Genomic DNA, 19,607 nt, shown 5'->3' on the forward strand with positions numbered 1-19,607 from the left:
TACCTCTGATGGAGCTTCCCTTGACTCCTCCTCTTCCTCCCATTTCTCAACTATGAGTTTCCCAGGCCTCAACTCTAGTCCTCCATTCTGTCCTCTCTACACTCTCCCTCTTGGTTAACTGACCTCATCTCAAATCTTTAACTAACTTTAGCTAACCTAGCTGTGGTCCCAGGATGTATTCCTGTAATAAGACTAGATTGAACCCTATGAAGTTAGGTTTGAAAATGCTTTTTAAGATATTAGGCCTTAATATTTTTAATGTATCAGTGCTTGTGCTAATCAGTAGCATAAGTAAGAGCATTCACTCTCTAAAACTAGCTTTTACTTCTAACAGTAGTATTTTTGCAAGCACTTTCGAGAAATGAATGTAAATTTCTGGGCATTTATAAAATCAGAGTGTACAGTCAAAGGTTTAAAAGTTAAGGCTGTCAGGCAAGGCGTGAAGATTTAGTCAAGTTTGGAAGGTCAAGCTAGACAATTCTGGGCAAAAATTAAGACAAGGAAATAACAAAAGGTCAAGCACTGTACTTAGGCCAAAATGTGTGTATAACCAGGTTGAAGAAACAATTAACAAAACTTTGCTACACATGTCTTATTTAGGTCAAGAGTGAAGCCCAAGCCTGAAGCCCTCAGATAAAGGGAAGTGAGCGTGCCTGGCAGACTTGGTGTGCAGTAAGAAAAACAGATAACCCACCACTAACAGCCCCTCCTCAGGCATTTTAAGGTAGAAAATTTTCCTGTGCATTTAAAAACAAAACAAAAACGAGACAATGACTAGGATTATCCACGATTATGAGGGAAACTGCCTTCAAAAGATTAAAATACAGTTATTACGAAAAATTTTAGCCTTTATTCAAGTCACAATTTTTCTTGTTTTGTGGTAAGCAGCACTGGACTATGAAACTTGTGACTAAACGGAGATGACCTTATAACACATTTCAAAGGCAACAATAGAAATCAATGACAACTTGCAAACTAATATTTCTATTTCTTTTTATATGGCATTATTCAAACATCTCCATAGAATTCTTACTAGGATATCTCAAAGTTTAAATGCTGTTTAAATCATGAAACAAGAAAAATCTTTTTTGTGGGGGAGGGGAAAGATAGGGATGGGGGATTAAGAAGTACAAGCTACTATGCATAAAATAAATAAGCTACAAGGATATACTGCACAGCACAGGGAATAAAGCCAATATTTTGCAACAACTTTAAATGGAATATAATCTCTAAAAAATACTGAATCACTATGTTGTAGAGCGGAAACTAACATAATGTTGTAAATCAACTACACTTCAATTTTTTAAAATATTAAAAAAAAGAAGAAAAATCTTATCTGCAGTGAGGAACTCTGCCTGGAACTGGTCTGGGTCTAAAAATTTAGAGAACAAATAACTTGCTTCTATATTGCATGTAGCAATTTTCAAAGCATTTTCACATATATTACCTCACTGAATCCTTAGAGCAACCCTGTGGAGTATGACAGGCATAATAACCATTGTACAAAATTCAACACTGGGACTAAGACAAGACTAGGTCACAGTTAATCAGAGATGAAAATCACCTTCAAACTAAAGACTTCTCAATTTAAAGAAACCAGAACATGGGACTTCGCTGGTGGTACAGTGGTTAAGAATCCACCTGCCAATGCAGGGGACATGGGTTCGATCCCTCGTCCGTGAAGATCCCACAGGCCGCGGAGCAACTAAGCCCGTGTGCCACAACTACTGAGCCTATGCTCTAGAACCTGTGAGCCACAACTAATGAGCTCACGTGCTGCAACTACTGAAGTCCACGCACCTAAAGCCCGTGCTCCACAACAAGAGAAGCCACTGCAAGGAGAAGCCCATGCACTGCAACGAAGAGTAGCCCCCGCTCGCCGCAACTAGAGGAAGCCCGCGCACAGCAACGAAGACCCAACACAGCCAAAAATAAATTAATTTAAAAAATAGAAAGGAAAAGAAAAAAAATAAATCAGAACAGAATCAGATCCTATCTTAGGATTTCAAATAAAATTTAATGAGTGGTACTGACAGAACTGAATACTTTGAGTGATCACTTATATTCAGTATAATTTATAAACATGTAAAAAGCAATTAAAACACACCTCTACTTTAGTGCATTTTTTAAAAATCCTTTAGTGGTTCTTCATTATCAAACCTGGAACTCCAAAACAGAGATTATCAAGTTTTCTTACCAAGTTAGGGTGAACCGGACCAATCAAGAAATGGGATTCTCTCTTAGGTCTCTATTTGGCTGCTACATATTCATCGGTCTAATGTCTTAAAAGTATTTTCAAACCTAACTTTTTCATAGGAGCTCAATCTAGTCTTATCACAGCAAATGAGTGGGTCTGATTTATTTTAAGCTGTGGCCCTAATGAGATCTACTAACAAAATCTGAGAGGTAATTCATTGTGAGCATCATGGGAACTAACTGTAGATTTTCCCTGTAAAACTGAATTTGGTCACATGGAGCCCCTCTAGACATCTAAGAGGTTAAAATTCCAGAAAAAGAGCACTCTGCCTCTAACTCTTTAAGTGAGGATTAGAAAATATGCTATAGAAACTCAAAGTTGCAAGCGTTTCTTGATTTATACATACAACAAATAAAACCACTCTTTTCCTTTAACTCCTAAGAAGGAACCATTAAACTCCAGAAAATATATTATAGAATTTTGAAAATAAAATTATACTTATGGCTCTATTGTCAAGGACAGCAATCACATAAAGTTTCAGGTACTAAATGTAGCCAACTAAAACAGCACTTCATTAGACGTTTTCTTCTTAGGGCATCCTTGATTTTTCATGAGATGCTTTGATGAAACAGGTAAGAATGATGATAACTAAATAAGTTATTAATGTTGAAGTAAAATACAATTATACAGAACTACATGACACCTCAATTCAGTGGCATTTATCATCTCTAAAATAAATGACCACAGAAATCTATTTTGAGAAATGCATGAACATTAGGCATTTTAATTCGTAGTACTACTTGATAAATTACAGGCTGATATGGTTACCAAGTCCCCAGATCCCCAACACTGAGGAAACATAAGAAACATTGAGGAAGGTTATTTCAAAACAAATTCATGGTCTTATCTTCGGCTAATTTTAGCTTGAATCATGTATCACCAAAACATTATTATCTTTTTTTTCAAATTTACTTATTTTGGTTGCGCCAGGTCTTAGTTGTGGCAGAAGGACTCCTTAGTTGCAGCATGCAAACTCTTAGTTGTGGCATGCATGTGGGATCTAGTTCCCCGACCAGGGATCGAACCCATGTCCCCTGCATTGGAAAGCGGATTCTTAACCACGCCACCAGGAAGTCCCCAAAACATTACTATCATAGCACTTTACAGGCAAAACATGTTTTAAAAATAATAAGCAAATCTAAAGTCTATAATGCTAGACACACATTTTCAAGTAAATAGTTTCTCTCTGAAAAACTTCCACCAGATGCAATGATCACAAGACAATCAGATATGATCATAACAGATACAGTGATACATAACAGAAATCCAAAACCAGATATAACTTCCATTCATTCTAGAGATCTGCTTTGCTTTTCATTCTCCAGTTTAGCATTATTTGCAAATATCTGACATTGACAATGTTCACTGTCACACAACATATCACCTCAATATAATGCAGTCCTTAGAACAGATCTTCAGACAGGCAGCCCGGGGGGAGGCATGTTCATTCACTGTTCAGTAAATATTTGCCAAACCACCTATTATATGCCAAGCACTGGACAGAGCACCAAAAGAGAAAAACTTTTACCTCTGTGTAACCTGTAGTTTGTTTACTATCTGTCATCCCTCAAAAACACATACAAAATGAGGCCATGAAGAGCCCCACTAATGAATTTGGATTTTATTCTAAATGTGGCCAAAAGCCATTAAAGAGTTTTAAACAGAGGACTGACATGACCTGAGTTAGGCTGTCAGAAGACTACTCAGGAGAATGGATGGCCACTGTGCGGAGAATGGAGGGAACCAGTGAGGAGGCTAACAAGGAACTCAAGCAAAAGAGGGCTGGCTTAGAGTAGTGACTGTGGACAAGGAAGCAGATAGATTCAGTGTTGGAATCTTGGTGTGCAACGGTCTTGACTTAGAACCGTTTTTCTATTTATATCCTTGGGCAAGTCACTTACACTCTCTGAGCCTCAGTTTCCTTACTGAGCAATGATTGTAAAGCCCCAGCACACAGAAAACACACAATAAATTATGATGATACTACTTTGGTAATGAAATTCATGTGAATGAGGTTCACATGGACTGACTTCCTTTTCCCCCTACACAGCAACATTCACCCTAATATAAGTAATTTTTACCAAGATTCAAGTGCAGGTATATACAAGTACTGCACTGACTCCAAGAAGAGAGAAGGTACTATTTCTCACAGAACTTACGCTAAAACAACTGCTCATAAACATACATTGAGCAAGGTGTTTCTCTCAAATTAATAAAAGTCTAGTTTGCACCTTCAATGTGTGTTTTCATATGCATGCTTTTATTTCCTCAGTCTTTATGAATAAAAAGGATACAAGCAGAATCTTGTGGTTAATCGTGACCCGTGATAAAGACTGTGGTGTTACTACCAATTATTTTAATTTCTTCTGTCAATCGTTTTTATTTAAAACTATTAAGGGATGGTACCCTTCACTCTTACAACACTGAGACACCAGGAAACTAAGTTACCAAAAGCTCTCTTTTGTAAGTATATGTATTACAAACACTCATCTATCTGTAGCTTCCTCTTACATTTAATATTCTTTCAACAAAGGACGAACCACACTGAAAACCTATCATATTCAATTGTTCAGTATTTACTAAGCAGGAGCTATGGGCAAGACAATGTGCTAGGCACTAGAGGAGGACAAAGGTTAGTATAACTGCATCCTTACCCTCAAAACACTTACCATCCAGTGAGGAGACTAGGTATTTACACTTGAAAAGGAAGAAGTGAGGCAGACAAAACAAGTGTCAAAAACAAAGAGCTGGGACTTCCCTGGTGGTGCAGTGGTTAAGAATCCGCCTGCCAATGAAGGGGACGCGGGTTCAATCTCTGGTCCGGGAAGATCCCACAGGCCGCGGAGCAACTAAGCCCGTGCGCCACAACTACCGAGCCTGTGCTCTAGAGTCCTCGAGCCACAACTACTGAAGCCTGCGCACCTAGAGTCCCAGGCTCTGCAACAAGAGAAACCACCGCAATGAGAAGCCCGCGCACCACAACAAAGAGTAGCCCCGTCTCGCCGCAACTAGAGAAAGCCCATGCACCGCAATGAAGGCCCAACGCAGCCAAAAATAAATAAATTTAAAAAAAAACAACAAAGAGCTTACTTTCAGTTGGGGTGGTCAGAAAATGCTTCACAGCTGGGTAACAGAACTTTGATAGAATTTGCTAGGAAAAAAGCAGGCACAAGAAACCAGAGAACAGCATGAACTTCTGTGTAGCGGCTTTTTTTTTAATCTCTCTATTATGAAAATGTTTAACATGTAAAAGTATACAGAATAAATGGACTCACCACTGAGATTCAACAATAATCAACTCATGGCCAATCCTGTTTTATAATTTACATGTCTTACTCCACAAAAATCCTAAAGGAACCTATTTTCATATGTTCCTACCTTCTTCACTGACTCCATGTCAGACATATCCATACCACCACAGTAGTCTCCACAAGGTTGATTTTCCTAAAGACCACATACAAATAAAGTGCAAACCTATTTTCAAAAAAATCAACTCTTGATTGTTGATCAAACCAAGGGAACAGTGACAAAGATACTGCAAAATGACAGACAATCCAAAACCGTTTACATGTACTTTGGGTATACCTTTTCCATACTTATATTTCAATGAGAATGAATAAAATCATGGAGAATTCATGCCAAACAACAACAAGAAGAAAAAGCACCACAGTTGAAGTATCTTGGACAAATCATTTGGGCGCCTGAGCCTAAGTTTCCTCCTCTGTAAAATAGGGAAAGATCACCTACCCCAGGGACTTGTGAGAAACAAGTAGGTGTATATATTAAATGTCACATGGATAGTTCTTTATATTATTGCCTGGTTGACCTGGGAAGAACTACTCAGGAAGAAAGCTGCCTGGCTTCCCAATCCTTTCCCTCCATACACCACCCTCTTCCAAGATGCTGTAAAAACTTTCTCCATCTCAAAACATGCTAAAGGTGAGGAGCTAAGCATTCTGATTTCAAGAAGCTTCTTTCTTTACCTGTAAAGCAAACTAAGGGACCTGAGATTGAAGGAAGTATTTCAGGAGGATAAATCTTATAAACTGTCAAACTTCACTAAACAACCCTCCTTTAAGTAGCAGAGCCATCCAACATCACACAGTGTGTCGCCAACCTACCTAGTAAAACACTCTCATTATCCCCAATTCTTGGCCACTGTGCTTACTCTTTGAACCATCCACAGCCTCTCTACAGCACAGTACAAACAGAAGGATCGTCATCAGGACTCTCAGCTGGGCCAGAGTGTTAAGACGCTCAAGATGAGTGAGTTAGCACAAGGCACGCAGGGGCCCCTTCACTTCCTTTCTTATTCTGTCCATAAGAAAGCTCTAATTCTTTAGAAACATTCTAATCCTGTGTTCCGAATCCCCTGCTACAGAGAGGCAGCTCACTGTTGCTCAAAACAAAGTAGTTTAAACGTCTTTTAAAAATACATATGTTGTCACAACTTTTCACTAAGATTTTAATTCTTGCTTTAGCATTGCTTTCTCTCAATCTCTCAGTTTTCTTCTTTTTGAGATTGTATATACATCACTTAAGTTCCCTTTTGAATTATCGTCTTCAATCACCAATCCTCTTCCCCTATGTGAAGACACAATGAGTTCCTGACTTCTCATAACCCCAACCACCACAAATCATCCACTCAGTTAAAGCCTTCTACCCAAGGCCATTCCTTATTTTCAGATATTACCCATTTCTTTGCTGTTTCCCTAAGATAATTATAATATACTAAAACATGGCACCTTACAGTTTACCCTGTGCTTTGTAAAGTTATTCATTTAATCCTTACAGCTTATGAAAAAGGTAATCCCCCTATTTTATAGGTAAGGAGAAAAGAATGGAAAACTTACTATCTTGTCTAGTTGTAAAGCGAGTTAAGTGGTGAACCCGACATCCAAACCAACTCTAAACGCCATGCTCTTCCCACTCTACTATGCTCTTTTCTAAGAAGGGAAAGCCTCTAGTTCTATCCCAAACCACATTGGCTTCACAGAGTAAACCATCTTCGAACAATCGCTCTAGACTGCAACCAGATTTTCCATCCCTGCACCTACCATCATCCCATTTCTTGCTTCCTCCCCACTCCACTCCTCAACGATACTATCGCCATTCCTTCAACTCCCTCCTGCAAATGTTCCACCTCTGCCTGCTAAAGGGAGGTGTCTCATCCCCCTTTCCCCAAACCACAGCACTCCCTTCTCAAGATAGGTATGTTCTCATTCCATAAACTACATAGTACGCTTCTCAGTCCTTAACAAGATATGTTATAACTTTAAAAAGTCCCATTAAAATGGACATAACTTGTAGATTCTCCATCCCCATATGTGACCCAGGGCACCGGGCCACTTCATATTCTACAAAACAGGATACCAACCCTTACAAAGATTCTGCCCAGGCCCCACTGTCACCAATGACTTCCTGTCCAGAATCTAGTTATCCAAACAGTCTCCCCTTCCAACCTCTTCACCAGGGTGTCCCTCCAGGGTTCCCAAGACTCTCTCCTTCCGTAGCTTTCCTTCGCTCACACCTGGGCCTCTGCCCACCTTACCAACTCTCCATTCACTCCCCATCCCAAGGCAGTCCCAGTAGAGGTGGCTCCTCCTCTCTCACAACTTCCAAGTTCGGCCTCTTATCACCTGTTCTCAGAAGATGCCTCTCAGCTGCGTGGCCCACCTTTGCCCCAGCCCACCCCTCTCCACCTTTTCCATTGCTCCTGCCCATCAGCCACCCCCTCAGGCCAGTTCCGGGGTGCCCGCGGAAATCCACTTCCCTTCCGTGGGCTTCCCACCCCGGAGTCAAGCTCCCCTTCTCCATCACCTGCTCCGCCCATGACCAGATGACATCCGCCGCGGAGGCCTTCTCCTCCTCCAACCCCCTCCTCAGACGCTGGGTCCCCGGCCGCTCAACGCCTTCCCCGAGCGCCTGCCGCCCCCTCCGGTGGGGGTGAGGGGGGCGTGCACCCCTATCCCGCGGCCCCCCCAACAGGCACCTGTTCCTTCTCCTCTTCCCCCCGGGCTGGCCTCGCCGGCGCCCCGACCTCCACCCTCGCCGCGCCCCGGTCTCCCGGAGCCCCGCACTCACCACGAGTAGGTCTGCTCCGCCATGGCGCTGACTCTGGAGGGCTCCGCTGCAGGATATGACCGGGCCCGGCGGCGGGGGAACGAACGGACGGCGGGCTCGCTCAGGCCGGGAACGGAAGGCGCGGCCCGGCGCTCGCTCGCTCGCTCACACCGCGGGCGGGCGGGCGGGCCGGGAAGGCGGCTGGCGGGGAGAGGCCGGGCTCCGAGGCGGCCCCGCTCCCTGGGCCCCGGGGCGGGGCGGGCTCCGCTCTCGGCCTCCCTTACCGGCGGCGGCGGCGGCGGCTCCGCTGCGGCTCTGAACCCAACATGGCGGCGGCGGCGGCGCTGAGAACAAGGGGGCCCCGGGGCGGGCGAACGGCAAGAGGGCCCCGCTCTCACTGCGTGCTGGGCCGCGGGAGCCCCGCGCTCGTGCGGCGGCGGCGGCGGCCGGAGGACATGGCCAGCGGGCGGAGGCGGCGGCGGCGGCGGCGGCGGCGGCGGCGGCGGCAGCGGCTGAGGGGGGCGCTAAGCGGTGAGCCGAGGCCGCTCGCTCACACCCGCGAAGGGGAGGTGAGGAGGGGGCGGGGGCGAGCCTTGGCCCTGCGCGGGTCACGTGTCCAAAACACGCTCACGTGATGCGCGCGCCCCGCCCCTCGCGCCGGGCCCATGCGCGGAGACGTCGGTTCCTTAGTTCGAGGCGACAGTTGCTCTCTCGGCTTCTGACTGTTCGGCCGCCTCCCGCCGCTTGGTGCCGCACCCTCCCAACGCGGAGCGGTCGCCTGGGACCCCCACCTCCCCTTACCCTTTCTGAGGGGCTGCTGCAGCCAGCTATTCAGGGGCCCCGATGCGCGTCTGTTGGCTGCCACTCAGCTGTCACCCATCAATCAAGAGTCTGCTGGCCGTGGGTTCCCAGCTGTCAGTCAACTTGTCAGTCAGCAGGCGGAACGCTGCATGCCTTCGTTCGTATGTTCGTTGGTTCATTCATTCGTTTAGCAAATATTCCACGCAGCCAGCTTTTATTGCGCCCAGACTCTGTGCCAAGTCCTCTGGGGCCAAGTCGAATACACCACACTTGCCTTCATGTAATCAGTCAGCAGATATTTACTGGGTGCCAACTATGTATCAATTCATTCTGCTGGGTCTCTGCCCTCTGAGAGCTTACGTTTTAGAGGAAATGACATAGATAACCCAAGCCGACAAATAAGTGAAGATCATTTCAGATGCTGCTAAGTTTTATGAAGATTATAACACAAGGTAATGGGACAAAGAGTGTGTAGGGGTGGGGCCTAGTTTCTATAGGATGGTGAAGGAAGACCTGGTGGAGGAGGTGACATCTGAGGATGAGGAGGAGCTGACCACGCAAGAGCAAATCTCAGGGAACAGCCCATCTGGAGGACTGGAGGCAGGCAAAGAAGTAAACTTAATAGAGCTAGACCCAGAGACCGACAGAGTGAATCTGGGGCTTAGGAGGAGAGAGGAGGCAGAGATGAATTGAGCCCAGGGGCACTGCGGAATACTTTTCCAGGAGCTGATGAGGCAGTCTGAAAGAGTGAGCGGCTTACTAGGAGAAATGACATTATAGAAAAAGAATGACATGAGGAAAGGCCCAAAGATGTGAAGGCTTGGAGTGAGCTTGGGTCCAGGAGAGGGATGGATGATTCCTGCTGGAGAGTGTTGAGAGACTGAAAAAGTGCTCTGAGGCCAGAATTTGAAGGGCCTAGCTAAGCCTCCCTGCCACTTACTATGTTCACGAATGAAAATGAGCAGTGCAGCTCCAGGTTTTAGAAGCATGCCTGGGCAGCAGACACACTAGACTTCCCAGACCCCCGTTCTCCACAGGGAGCAGAGCTGGCACACCTGAAACCAGCATACTCAAGATCCTCTGCAGCTGGACCAATTTCAGGCCAGGATCTAGCGCTGCTCCAGTTTCCCAAGACCTGCCCAGCCTTACACCACGGAACACCAGGGAACACCACGCCCTGAATCGATCTCCAAATGGATCAGTTAGCCATTGCCCATACATCTGCCACTTGCCCATTCCCCAGGGGGAACCCCTTCATGAGAAAACCAAGTACACTTTTCCTTTAGAAGCCATCTCTCCTTCTTCCTCCTTCCCCCACTGCCAGGGGCTAGGACCAGCCAGGTTCAATGTGTTTCCTGAAGCTCCACCAGAGAGCCCTGGAAAAGGGCAAGATGATAAGATCAAGGTTTCCCCAGAGGGTTAGAGGCAGGGCCCCAAGAATATACCAGATCACCAAGGGCCACTCCCCTGACCATTCACAGAAAGGTAACAGCCTGCAAATATCTGCCCAGCTCTAAATGGCGCTGGATGTGGAGATATCATGGGAGACAGGAAAGCAAAGAGCCTAAATTTTTTTATTTCATTTAGTTCTTACAGCTTTTCCAGGTGCTCTTACAGAATGTCAGCTGTACGCGTGAATGTGATATACAGTCATTCTGAGTCTCAAATGGGTGAGGCTTCAGGCCCCATGAGAAAGGCCAGAAACTATTGGCACAAATGGCTTTGGGAGGTGCAGAGTCTCCTTCCCTGGAGAGCTAAGAACAAAACAGACCAGACATGTCACTAATGAAACAAAAAGACACACTGAGGCCCTGGGCAATTCACCTGGGCTTTCGTTCCCAGTGAGTCAGAGAAGGCAAAGCCAAGTGCAAACTTGGTATTGGAGGGATGGAACAGGAGGTGCTGAGGGAAGAAAGTCAAGGCCTTCCCAGAAGCAAAGGGACCATTTTTTTGCACTGAGAAAAATATGGTGGAAGAAAGGAGGGAGAAGGGGTCTGGGTGAAGGTATGGGGTCCGAAATGAGAAGTAAGGTTTTCTTCTCTCCGTGTAAACCAGAGGCCCTCCAAGCATCTCTTGGGAAGACATGTGAACGCAGACCGTATAAGAAGCCAAACAGCATTTGGCAGAGCTGGGAGGTATCCAGGCCATGGAAAGCCTGTGTGCGTGGTCCAGGCAGATGGAGTGTGAGCCCAGAAACTGGTGGCTTAAGTGTCTCAGGCTAAGGTTGCCCAGATGTAGAAGGCACCTCCAGGTCCTGGTCAGGACCTCTGCAGGCTTGAAGTCCCCTGGAGAAGGCCAGGCTGAAATAAATCTCAAGTCTGTCCATTGGCTGGAGGCCACCCAGCCTGGGGTACTTGGGGAGTGACTTTCAGTCCCTCTGCCAGCAGCACTCAGCTCCAGGCTGGAGCGGTCCCAGGTGGTATCTATGGTACCTCTGGGCCTCAGCCGGGGAGTCAGGTGTGCTTGGCAGGAGACACAGGCACAGGCTCCCCCCGGGAGGGGTGCCTGGCTCCCCCCACTGACCCGCAACCGCCACACAGGTGGGAGGGCCACTGCTTGTGAAATATTTGTTGAAAGCGGCAATGGAAGTTCCTCTAATTATCACCACGGTAATTATAGGACTGCTCCTTCTGCCAAGTGTGTTCAAAAGAGACTTGGTGAGTCTCCCCAGGACATGTCATCTGCCTCAGGTCCAGGCTCCAGGGAGGAGGCATTGCCAGGTTTGAGTGGGCTGCTTAGGTGCTGCTTCTGAGAGGGTCAAAGGCTCAGGTCTGACTGGTCCCCACCTGCCTCTGCAGCCCATTTCTCACCTCTATGCAATACTCCCAATACACACACACACACACACACACACACACACACACACACACACACACACACACAAACACACGCACTGAGCCGCTTGCAGCTTCCAATGGGCTATGCTCTTCTTTGCTTCAAAATCTCTGCTTCTCAACTGCTGCTCATTAAGTTTGAAGCTTGGCTTCTATGTCCCCTCCTTCAGGAAGTCTCACTTGACCAAACCTAGGCTGGGTTAGGTACTCCTCCCCCACGCTCCCACAGACCCCTGAATTTCCCAGTGTCTTAGCACTCAGCACAGAGAATGGTCACTGCCTGTTTACTTGTCATCTTCTCCCTCTGGATTGCGAATGCCTTGTGGGAAGGGACTGTGGCTTGTTGTCAGTTCCATCTTCTGTGTCCAGCGCAGAACTCAGCTCAGAGAAGCTCAAAGTTTGTGGAATGAATGCTTGAGTGAGCGAGAAGGCAAACCAGGTTTCGGAACAACTGGTTCTGCCTGATAGTCCCATGATTCTGTCCATGATCTCAAATTCAGCACCCTCTCCCATTCCCCACGGCCTCCTCCCGGCTGAGAAAGAGAATCCTTAGGGGCAGAGAAATCTCTGTTAGAGACATTATAGGAAGAAAGATGATTGGAGGTAAGGTACATGGTAAGCTTATCAGGTATCAGCTCACTTGCAGTCTTTGATCATGAGGGTTTTTTTTTTCCAAAAAAAATACTTTACTTTTTAAGAGCAGTTTTTTTAAAAATATTTATTTATTTTGGCTGCGCCTGGTCTTCATTGTGGCATGTGGGCTTCTTAGTTGCGGCATGTGGGATATAGTTCCCCGACCAGGGATGGAACTCAGGCCCCCTGCGTTGGGAGTGCAGAGTCTTACCCACTGGACCACCAGGGAAGTCCCTTAAGAGCAGTTTTAGGTTTACAGAAAAATTGATGGGAAAGTACAGAGAGTTCCCACATACTCCCTCTTCCCCAACAAGGTTTCCCTTATTATTTACATCTTGCATTAGTATGGTACATTCCGTACAATTGATGAGCCAATAATGGTATATTCTTATTAACTAAAGTCCATAGTTTACATTAGGGTTCACTCTTCGTGTTGTACATTCTATGGGTTTTGACAAATGTATGATATGTATCTACTTCCACAGTGTCATGCAGAATAGTTTCACTGCCCTAAAATTCCCCTTTGTTCCCCCTATTCATCCCTCCCTCCCTCCCTCCCACTAAACCTCTGGCAACCACCAGTCTTTTCACTGTCTCCATAGGCTTGCCTTTTCTAGAATGTCATATAGTTGGAATCATACAATATGTAGACTTTTCAGATTGGCTTTTTTTTCACTTAGCAATATGCTTTTAAGTCTTCTCTGTGGGACTTCCCTGGTGGTCCAGTGGTAAAGAATCTACCTTGCAATGCAGGGGACACGGGTTCTATCCCTGGTTAGGGAACTAAGATCCCACATGCCGCGGGGCAACTAGGCCCACATGCCACAACTACTGAGCTCACGCGCCTCAACTAGAGCCTGCGTGCCGCAAACTACAGAGCCCATGCACCCTGGAGCCTGTGTGCCACAACTAGAGAAGAGAAAACCCACAGGCCACAACTAGAGAGAAGGCTGCGTACCACAACGGAGAGCTCGCGTGCCGCAATGAAAGATCCTGCATGCCTCAATGAAGATCCCGCGTGCCACAACTAAGACCCAATGCAGCCAAAGGAAAAAAAAAAATCTGTCTTTTCGTGGCTTGATACCTTGTTGTTGTTGTTTTTTAATCACTGAATTATATTCCATTGTATGAATGTACCAGAGTTTGCTTATCCATTCACCTATTGAAGGACAGCTTGGATGCTTCCAGGTTTTGGCAAGTGTGAATAAAACAGCTATAAATATTCATGTGCAAGTTTTTGCATGGACATAACTTTCAATTTATTTTGGAATACCATGGGATTTTTTTTTTTTTTGGTCTGTTTTGGGTCTTCGTTGCTGCGCATTGGCTTTCTCTAGTTGCAGCGAGTGGAGGCTACTCTTCGTTGTGGTGTGTGGGCTTCTCATTGCGGTGGCTTCTCTTGTTGCGGAGCACAGGCTCTAGGAGCATGGGCTTCAGTAGTTGTGGCATGCAGCCTCAGTAGTTGTGGCGCACGGGCTTGGTTCCTCCATGATATGGGATCTTCCCGGAATAGGGATCGAACCCGTGTCCCCTACATTGGCAGGCGGATTCTTAACCACTGAGCCACGAGGGAAGTCCCACCATGGGATTTTTAGAAGAGTGTTGTTTAATTTCCAAATATTTGGGGCTTTCCCAGCTATCTTATTGTTATTAATTTCTAATTTAATTCTGCTGTGGTCAGAGAACATATTGTGTAAGATTTCAACCTTCTGAAATTTGTTAAACTTGTTTATGGCCCAGCATATGACTTATTTTGGTGAATATTCTATGTATACCTGACAAGGATTTGTATTGCATTATTTTGGGATGTAGTGTTTTATAAATGTCAATTAAGTCAAGGTGGTTGCTAATGTTGTTTAGGTCTTCTATGTCCTTACTTTTTCTTTTTTTTATATACAGCAGGTTCTTATTAGTTATCCATTTTATACATATTAGTGTATATATGTCAATCCCAATCTCCCAATTCATCCCACCACCACCACCCCTGCCATGGGTTTTTTATCTAATAGTTGTATCAATTATTGAGAGAAAGGTATTAAAATCTCTAATCAGGATTGTGAGTTTGTTACTTCTTCCTTTAATTCTATCTGGATTTCATGTGTGAAGCTCTATGATTAGGTTAATACACACCTAAAACTGTTATATCTTCCTGACGAATTGCCTCTTCTATTGTTGTAAAATACCTCTGTTACAGTCTTTATTTTGAAGTCTACTTTATTGGATATTAATAGAATCACTCCGGCTTTCTTATGATTTGTGGTTTTATTTTTCTATTCCTTTACTTTCAACCTAAACGTGGCTTTGTATTTAAGGTATATGTCTTGGTTGGACCTAGACATTATCATACTAAGCGATTATCATACTAAGGAAAGTAAGTCACAAAGGGGAAGATAAATACCATATGATATTGATATCACTTACATGTGGAATATAAAATACGACACAAATGAACATATCTACGAAACAGAAACAGACTCACAGACATAGAGAGCAGACTTGTGGTTGCCAAGCGGGAGGGGAAGTAGGGGTGGGAAGGATTAGGAGTGAGAAGGATTAGGAGTTTGGGATTAGCAGATGCTAATTATATATATAATGGTTAAACAACAAGGTCCTACTGTATAGCACAGGGAACTATATTCAATATCCTGTGACAAACCATAATGGAAAAGAATGTGAAAAAGAATATATATATGGGGACTTCCCTGGTGGTCCAGTGGATAAGACTCCGTGCTCCCTACGCATGCCGCAACTAAGTGTATGCATGCTGCAACAAGGATCCCACATGCCACAATGAAGACCCAGCGTGGCGAAAATAAATAAATACTTTTTTAAAAAAGAATATATATATATATATATATATATATATATATGTGTAACTGAATCACTTTGCTGTATAGCAGAAATTAACACTATATTGTAAATCAACTATACTTCAAAAAAATTAAAAAATAAATAAATAAATAAAGTGTGTGTCTTGTGGACAGCATATTTGGGGATCTCGCTTCTCTGCCTTGTCTGACAATTTCAGTTGTTGTAATTAGAATGCTTAGCTCACTTACCTTTGATGTAATTATTGATATGTTTAGGTTTAGTTCTACCATTTTACTATTTGCTTTTTACTTCTTCCATCTTTTTTTTGTTGTTGTTCCTCTGTTCCACCTTTCCTGCCTTCTTTTGGGTGAATTGAATACTTTTTAATAGTGTTTTTTTGTTTGTTTTTTTAAATTTTTATTTATTTATTTATTTTTGGCTGCGTTGGGTCTTTGTTGCTGTGCACGGGCTTTCTCTAGTTGCGGCGAATGGGGGCTACTCTTGGTTGCAGTGCACGGGCTTCTCATTGAGGTGGCTTCTCTCGTTGCGGAACACGGACTCTAGGCACGTGGGCTTCGGTAGTTGTGGAACGTGGGCTCAGTAGTTGTGGCTTGTGGGCTCTAGAGCACAGGCTCAGTAGTTGTGGCGCATGGTCTTAGCTGCTCCACGGCATGTGGGATCTTCCCAGACCAGGGCTTGAACCCGTCTCCCCTGCATTGGCAGGCGGATTCTTAACCACTGCACCACCAGGGAAGCCCCTAATTGAATACTTTTTAGTATTGCATTTTAATTCCTCTCCTGGCTTTTTTAGCTCTACCTTCTTTGAATTGTATTTGTGATGGTTGATCTAGTGATTACAACATGAGTCTTTAACTTATCACAATCTACTTAAAATTAGTATTTTACTACTTCACATAAGATGTAGGAACTTCACAACAATATAGCTCCACTTATCCCCACTCTCACCCTGTATGCTACTGTTATTATAGAAATTACATCTCTCTATGTTATAAACCCCACAATACAAAGTCATAATTTTAGCTTTTAAACAGTCCTATGGGGACTTCCCTGGTGGTCCGGTGGCTAAGACTCCACGCACCCAATGCAGGGGGGCCCAGGTTTGATCCCTGGTCAGGGAACTAGATCCCATATGCCACAACTAAAGATCCCGCACGCGGCAACGAAGATCCCACGTGCCACAACTAAGACCCGGCACAGCCAAATAAATAAATAAATATTAAAAATAAACAGTCCTATGTCTCTTAAAGGAATCAAGAGAAGAAAAGAAGATAAACAACAAGGACCTACTGCATAGCACAAGGAACTATATTCAATATCTTGTAATAACCTATAAAGGAAAAGAATCATATATATATATATATATTCATACATATATGAATCACTTTGCCGTATATCTGAAACTAACACATTATAAATCAACTATACTTCAATTTAAAAAATTAAAATTAAAAAAAGAGAAGAAAAAAATAAAGTGTTTTATATTCACTCACATATTTACCATTTCAAGTCCTTTTTATTCCTTTCGATAGATCTGAGTGTCTATCTGGTGTCATTTCCCTTCAGCCAGATGAAATTTCTTTGGCATTTCTCATAATACAAGGTTGTTGGTGACAAATTTAGTTTTTGTTTATCTGAAAATGTGTCTACTTTGCCTTCATGTTTAAAACATATCTTCACTGGATGCAGAAATCTGGTTTGAGAGGGTCTTTTTTCTCTTTCAGTACGTTAAAGATGTTGGTCTATTAGGCTCTATCCGCTGTTGTTTGCAATGAGAAGTCAGCTGTCATTTGTATCATAGTTCTCCTGTTTATAATGTGCCATTTTTCTCTAGCTGTTTCCAAGATTCTTCTCTTTATCTTTGGATTTCAGTAGTTTGACTACACCATGCGTAGGCCTGGTTTTCTTTGCATTTATCCTGCTTGGACTTCACGGAGCTTTTTGAATCTGTAAATTTATCTTGGATTAAATTTGAGAAATCATCAGGAAATATATCTTCGATTTTTTTTTTTTTTTTTTTTTTTTTGGCTGTGCCGCATGGCTTGCTCCATCTCAGTTCCCCAACCAGGGATTGAACCCAGGCCATGGAAATGAAAGCTTGGAATCCTAACCACCAGGCCAGCAGGGAACTCCCTATCTTCGAATATTTTTATGTCCCATTCTCCCGTTTTTCTTTTTCTGAAATTTGAATTGCATGTGGTGTGTAAATCTTTGAATGTTGTCCCACCGGTCCATGAAGCTCTGCTTAACTTTTTCCAGTTATTTCTTTTTCTCTCTGGTCTTAAGGATAGATAATTTCTATTGATTGATCTTCAAATTCAGTATTTCCTTTGTCATCTTCATTCTGCTATTGAACCTATCAAGTTAATTCTTCATTTCAGTTATTGTACTTTTTAGTTCTAGAATTTCCATTTGACTTTTTTTTTTTTTAAAGAACAGATTTATTTATTTATTTTTGCTGTGTTGGGTCTTCATTTCTGTGCGAGGGCTTTCTCCAGTGTGGCAAGCGGGGGCCACTCTTCATCACGGTGCATGGGCCTCTCACTATCGCGGCCTCTCTTGTTGCGCAGCACAGGCTCCAGATGCACAGGCTCAGTAGTTGTGGCTCACGGGCCTAGTTGCTCCGCGGCATGTGGGATCCTCCCAGACCAGGGCTCGAACCTGTGTCCCCTGCATTAGCAGGCAGATTCTCAACCACTGCGCCACCAGGGAAGCCCTCCATTTGACTTTTTTTAATAGTTTCAGTTTTCTGCTGAGGTTCCCCATCTGTTCCTTCATTATGACTATATTTGCAGGGAGGGGCCTTGAAAATATTTATGAGTTGCTTTTAAATTCTTGATGCTAATTCCAACATCTGGGTAATCACTTTTTCTCTTTGAAATTCAGTCAGTTTTCTGTCTCTTCCTATGTCTAGCACTTGATTTTTGTGTGCTGGTCATTGTCAATGATACATTGTAGAGACCCTGGATTCTATTATGTTTCTCTCAAGAGTGTTAATCTTATTCTAGCAGTCAATTAACTTGGCTGGATTCAAACTCCAAACTTTGTATCGCTTGTAAAGGGCAGCAGCTGAAATTTCCACTCAGTTCTTTCAGCTTCCAGCCACTGATTTCACTGGGATCCCTGGAGCTTCCTGTGCATATGTGTAGTTCCGTGTACAGGGAAGGATTTAGACAGAGTTTATATACAGATTTTGGTGTTCCTCTACAGCTAAGTTTTTCCCCTGGGATTTCCTGCTTAATTTTCCAGCAATTAGCTTGGAATTCTGTACTCTTGACACCTCAAACCAGTAAGATCAAAGCTTTCTACACATCCCCACCTCCCACACAGATTAGAGAGTGCCAGAGGTAAGAGGCCACAAAAACTCAAATCTCATCCAATGCAGCTCTTATCTTTCAAGTGTTGACTTCCTTCACATTTGTGCCTCCTATTGGATGTTGTCTCAATGCCTTCAAACAATTGGGGTTTTCTGGTACATATTTTGTTCAGATTTTATCATTATTTGAGGGAAGGTTAATTCTGCTATTACCACCCCTTATATTCTTTAACCCTTTATTCATCAGGGTACCCCCTTAAGGTCAGTATAATTAGCCCCCATTATTAAGTGGAGGAAACTGAGGCTTTGTAAAAAGTGAAGCCATTTGCCCAAGGTCACATACCTAGTTCACGGCAGAGTCACAATTTGAAACCAACCAAATGACATAACCGTATCCTTGCTGCACTTCATAACCATTCCCAAACATCTTCAAGGTGGTTTGGATTCTAGCCTAGAGCCCACTGGAAAATATCCAAGGATGGGAAGAGGTGAGATCCCTCAAAACCCCTATTCAGGCTAGGGCAGTAGTTTTCAACCCACATCATCAGAATCATTTGCAAAACTATGCAAAATAGAGATGCTAGGCCCCATTTAGTGGATTAGTATCTCTAACAGTAGGGACTAGGGATCTACATTTTATACTGTTTCCTGATGATTCTAATGTCCAGTCAGGGTTAAAAATCCCTCTGGTAAAGGCAAAGTACCTCCCACCAGTATTCCTCTGTCTACTGTAGCTCAGGACTCTCGCTTTTCCATCATGCTTCCCTAGGTAGTGATACCAGTGCTGGGGTTAAGGCTGAAGGTTCTAAAGTCACTCCACTTAGATCCACATCCTGGCTCTATCACTTGTTAGCTAGGTGGCCTTGGGCAGGTG

General features: G+C 43.9%; 1 protein-coding gene across 1 annotated transcript in view; it reads right to left on the bottom strand.

Moving 5' to 3' along the window:
* Positions 1–8,838, bottom strand: part of SPPL3 (signal peptide peptidase like 3) — a 119,247-nt gene extending 110,409 nt beyond the window's left edge. Inside the window, exon 1 of the mRNA XM_060028197.1 lies at positions 8,342–8,838. Coding sequence (XP_059884180.1) covers positions 8,342–8,364 — 23 coding nt within the window. The 5' untranslated portion in view covers positions 8,365–8,838. The remainder of the gene's footprint in view (positions 1–8,341) is intronic.
* Positions 8,839–19,607: the final 10,769 nt, after the last annotated feature.

The sequence above is a fragment of the Delphinus delphis genome, chromosome 13 (genome assembly GCF_949987515.2).
Source record: "Delphinus delphis chromosome 13, mDelDel1.2, whole genome shotgun sequence".
In the NCBI taxonomy this organism is placed as follows: Eukaryota; Metazoa; Chordata; class Mammalia; order Artiodactyla; family Delphinidae; genus Delphinus; species Delphinus delphis.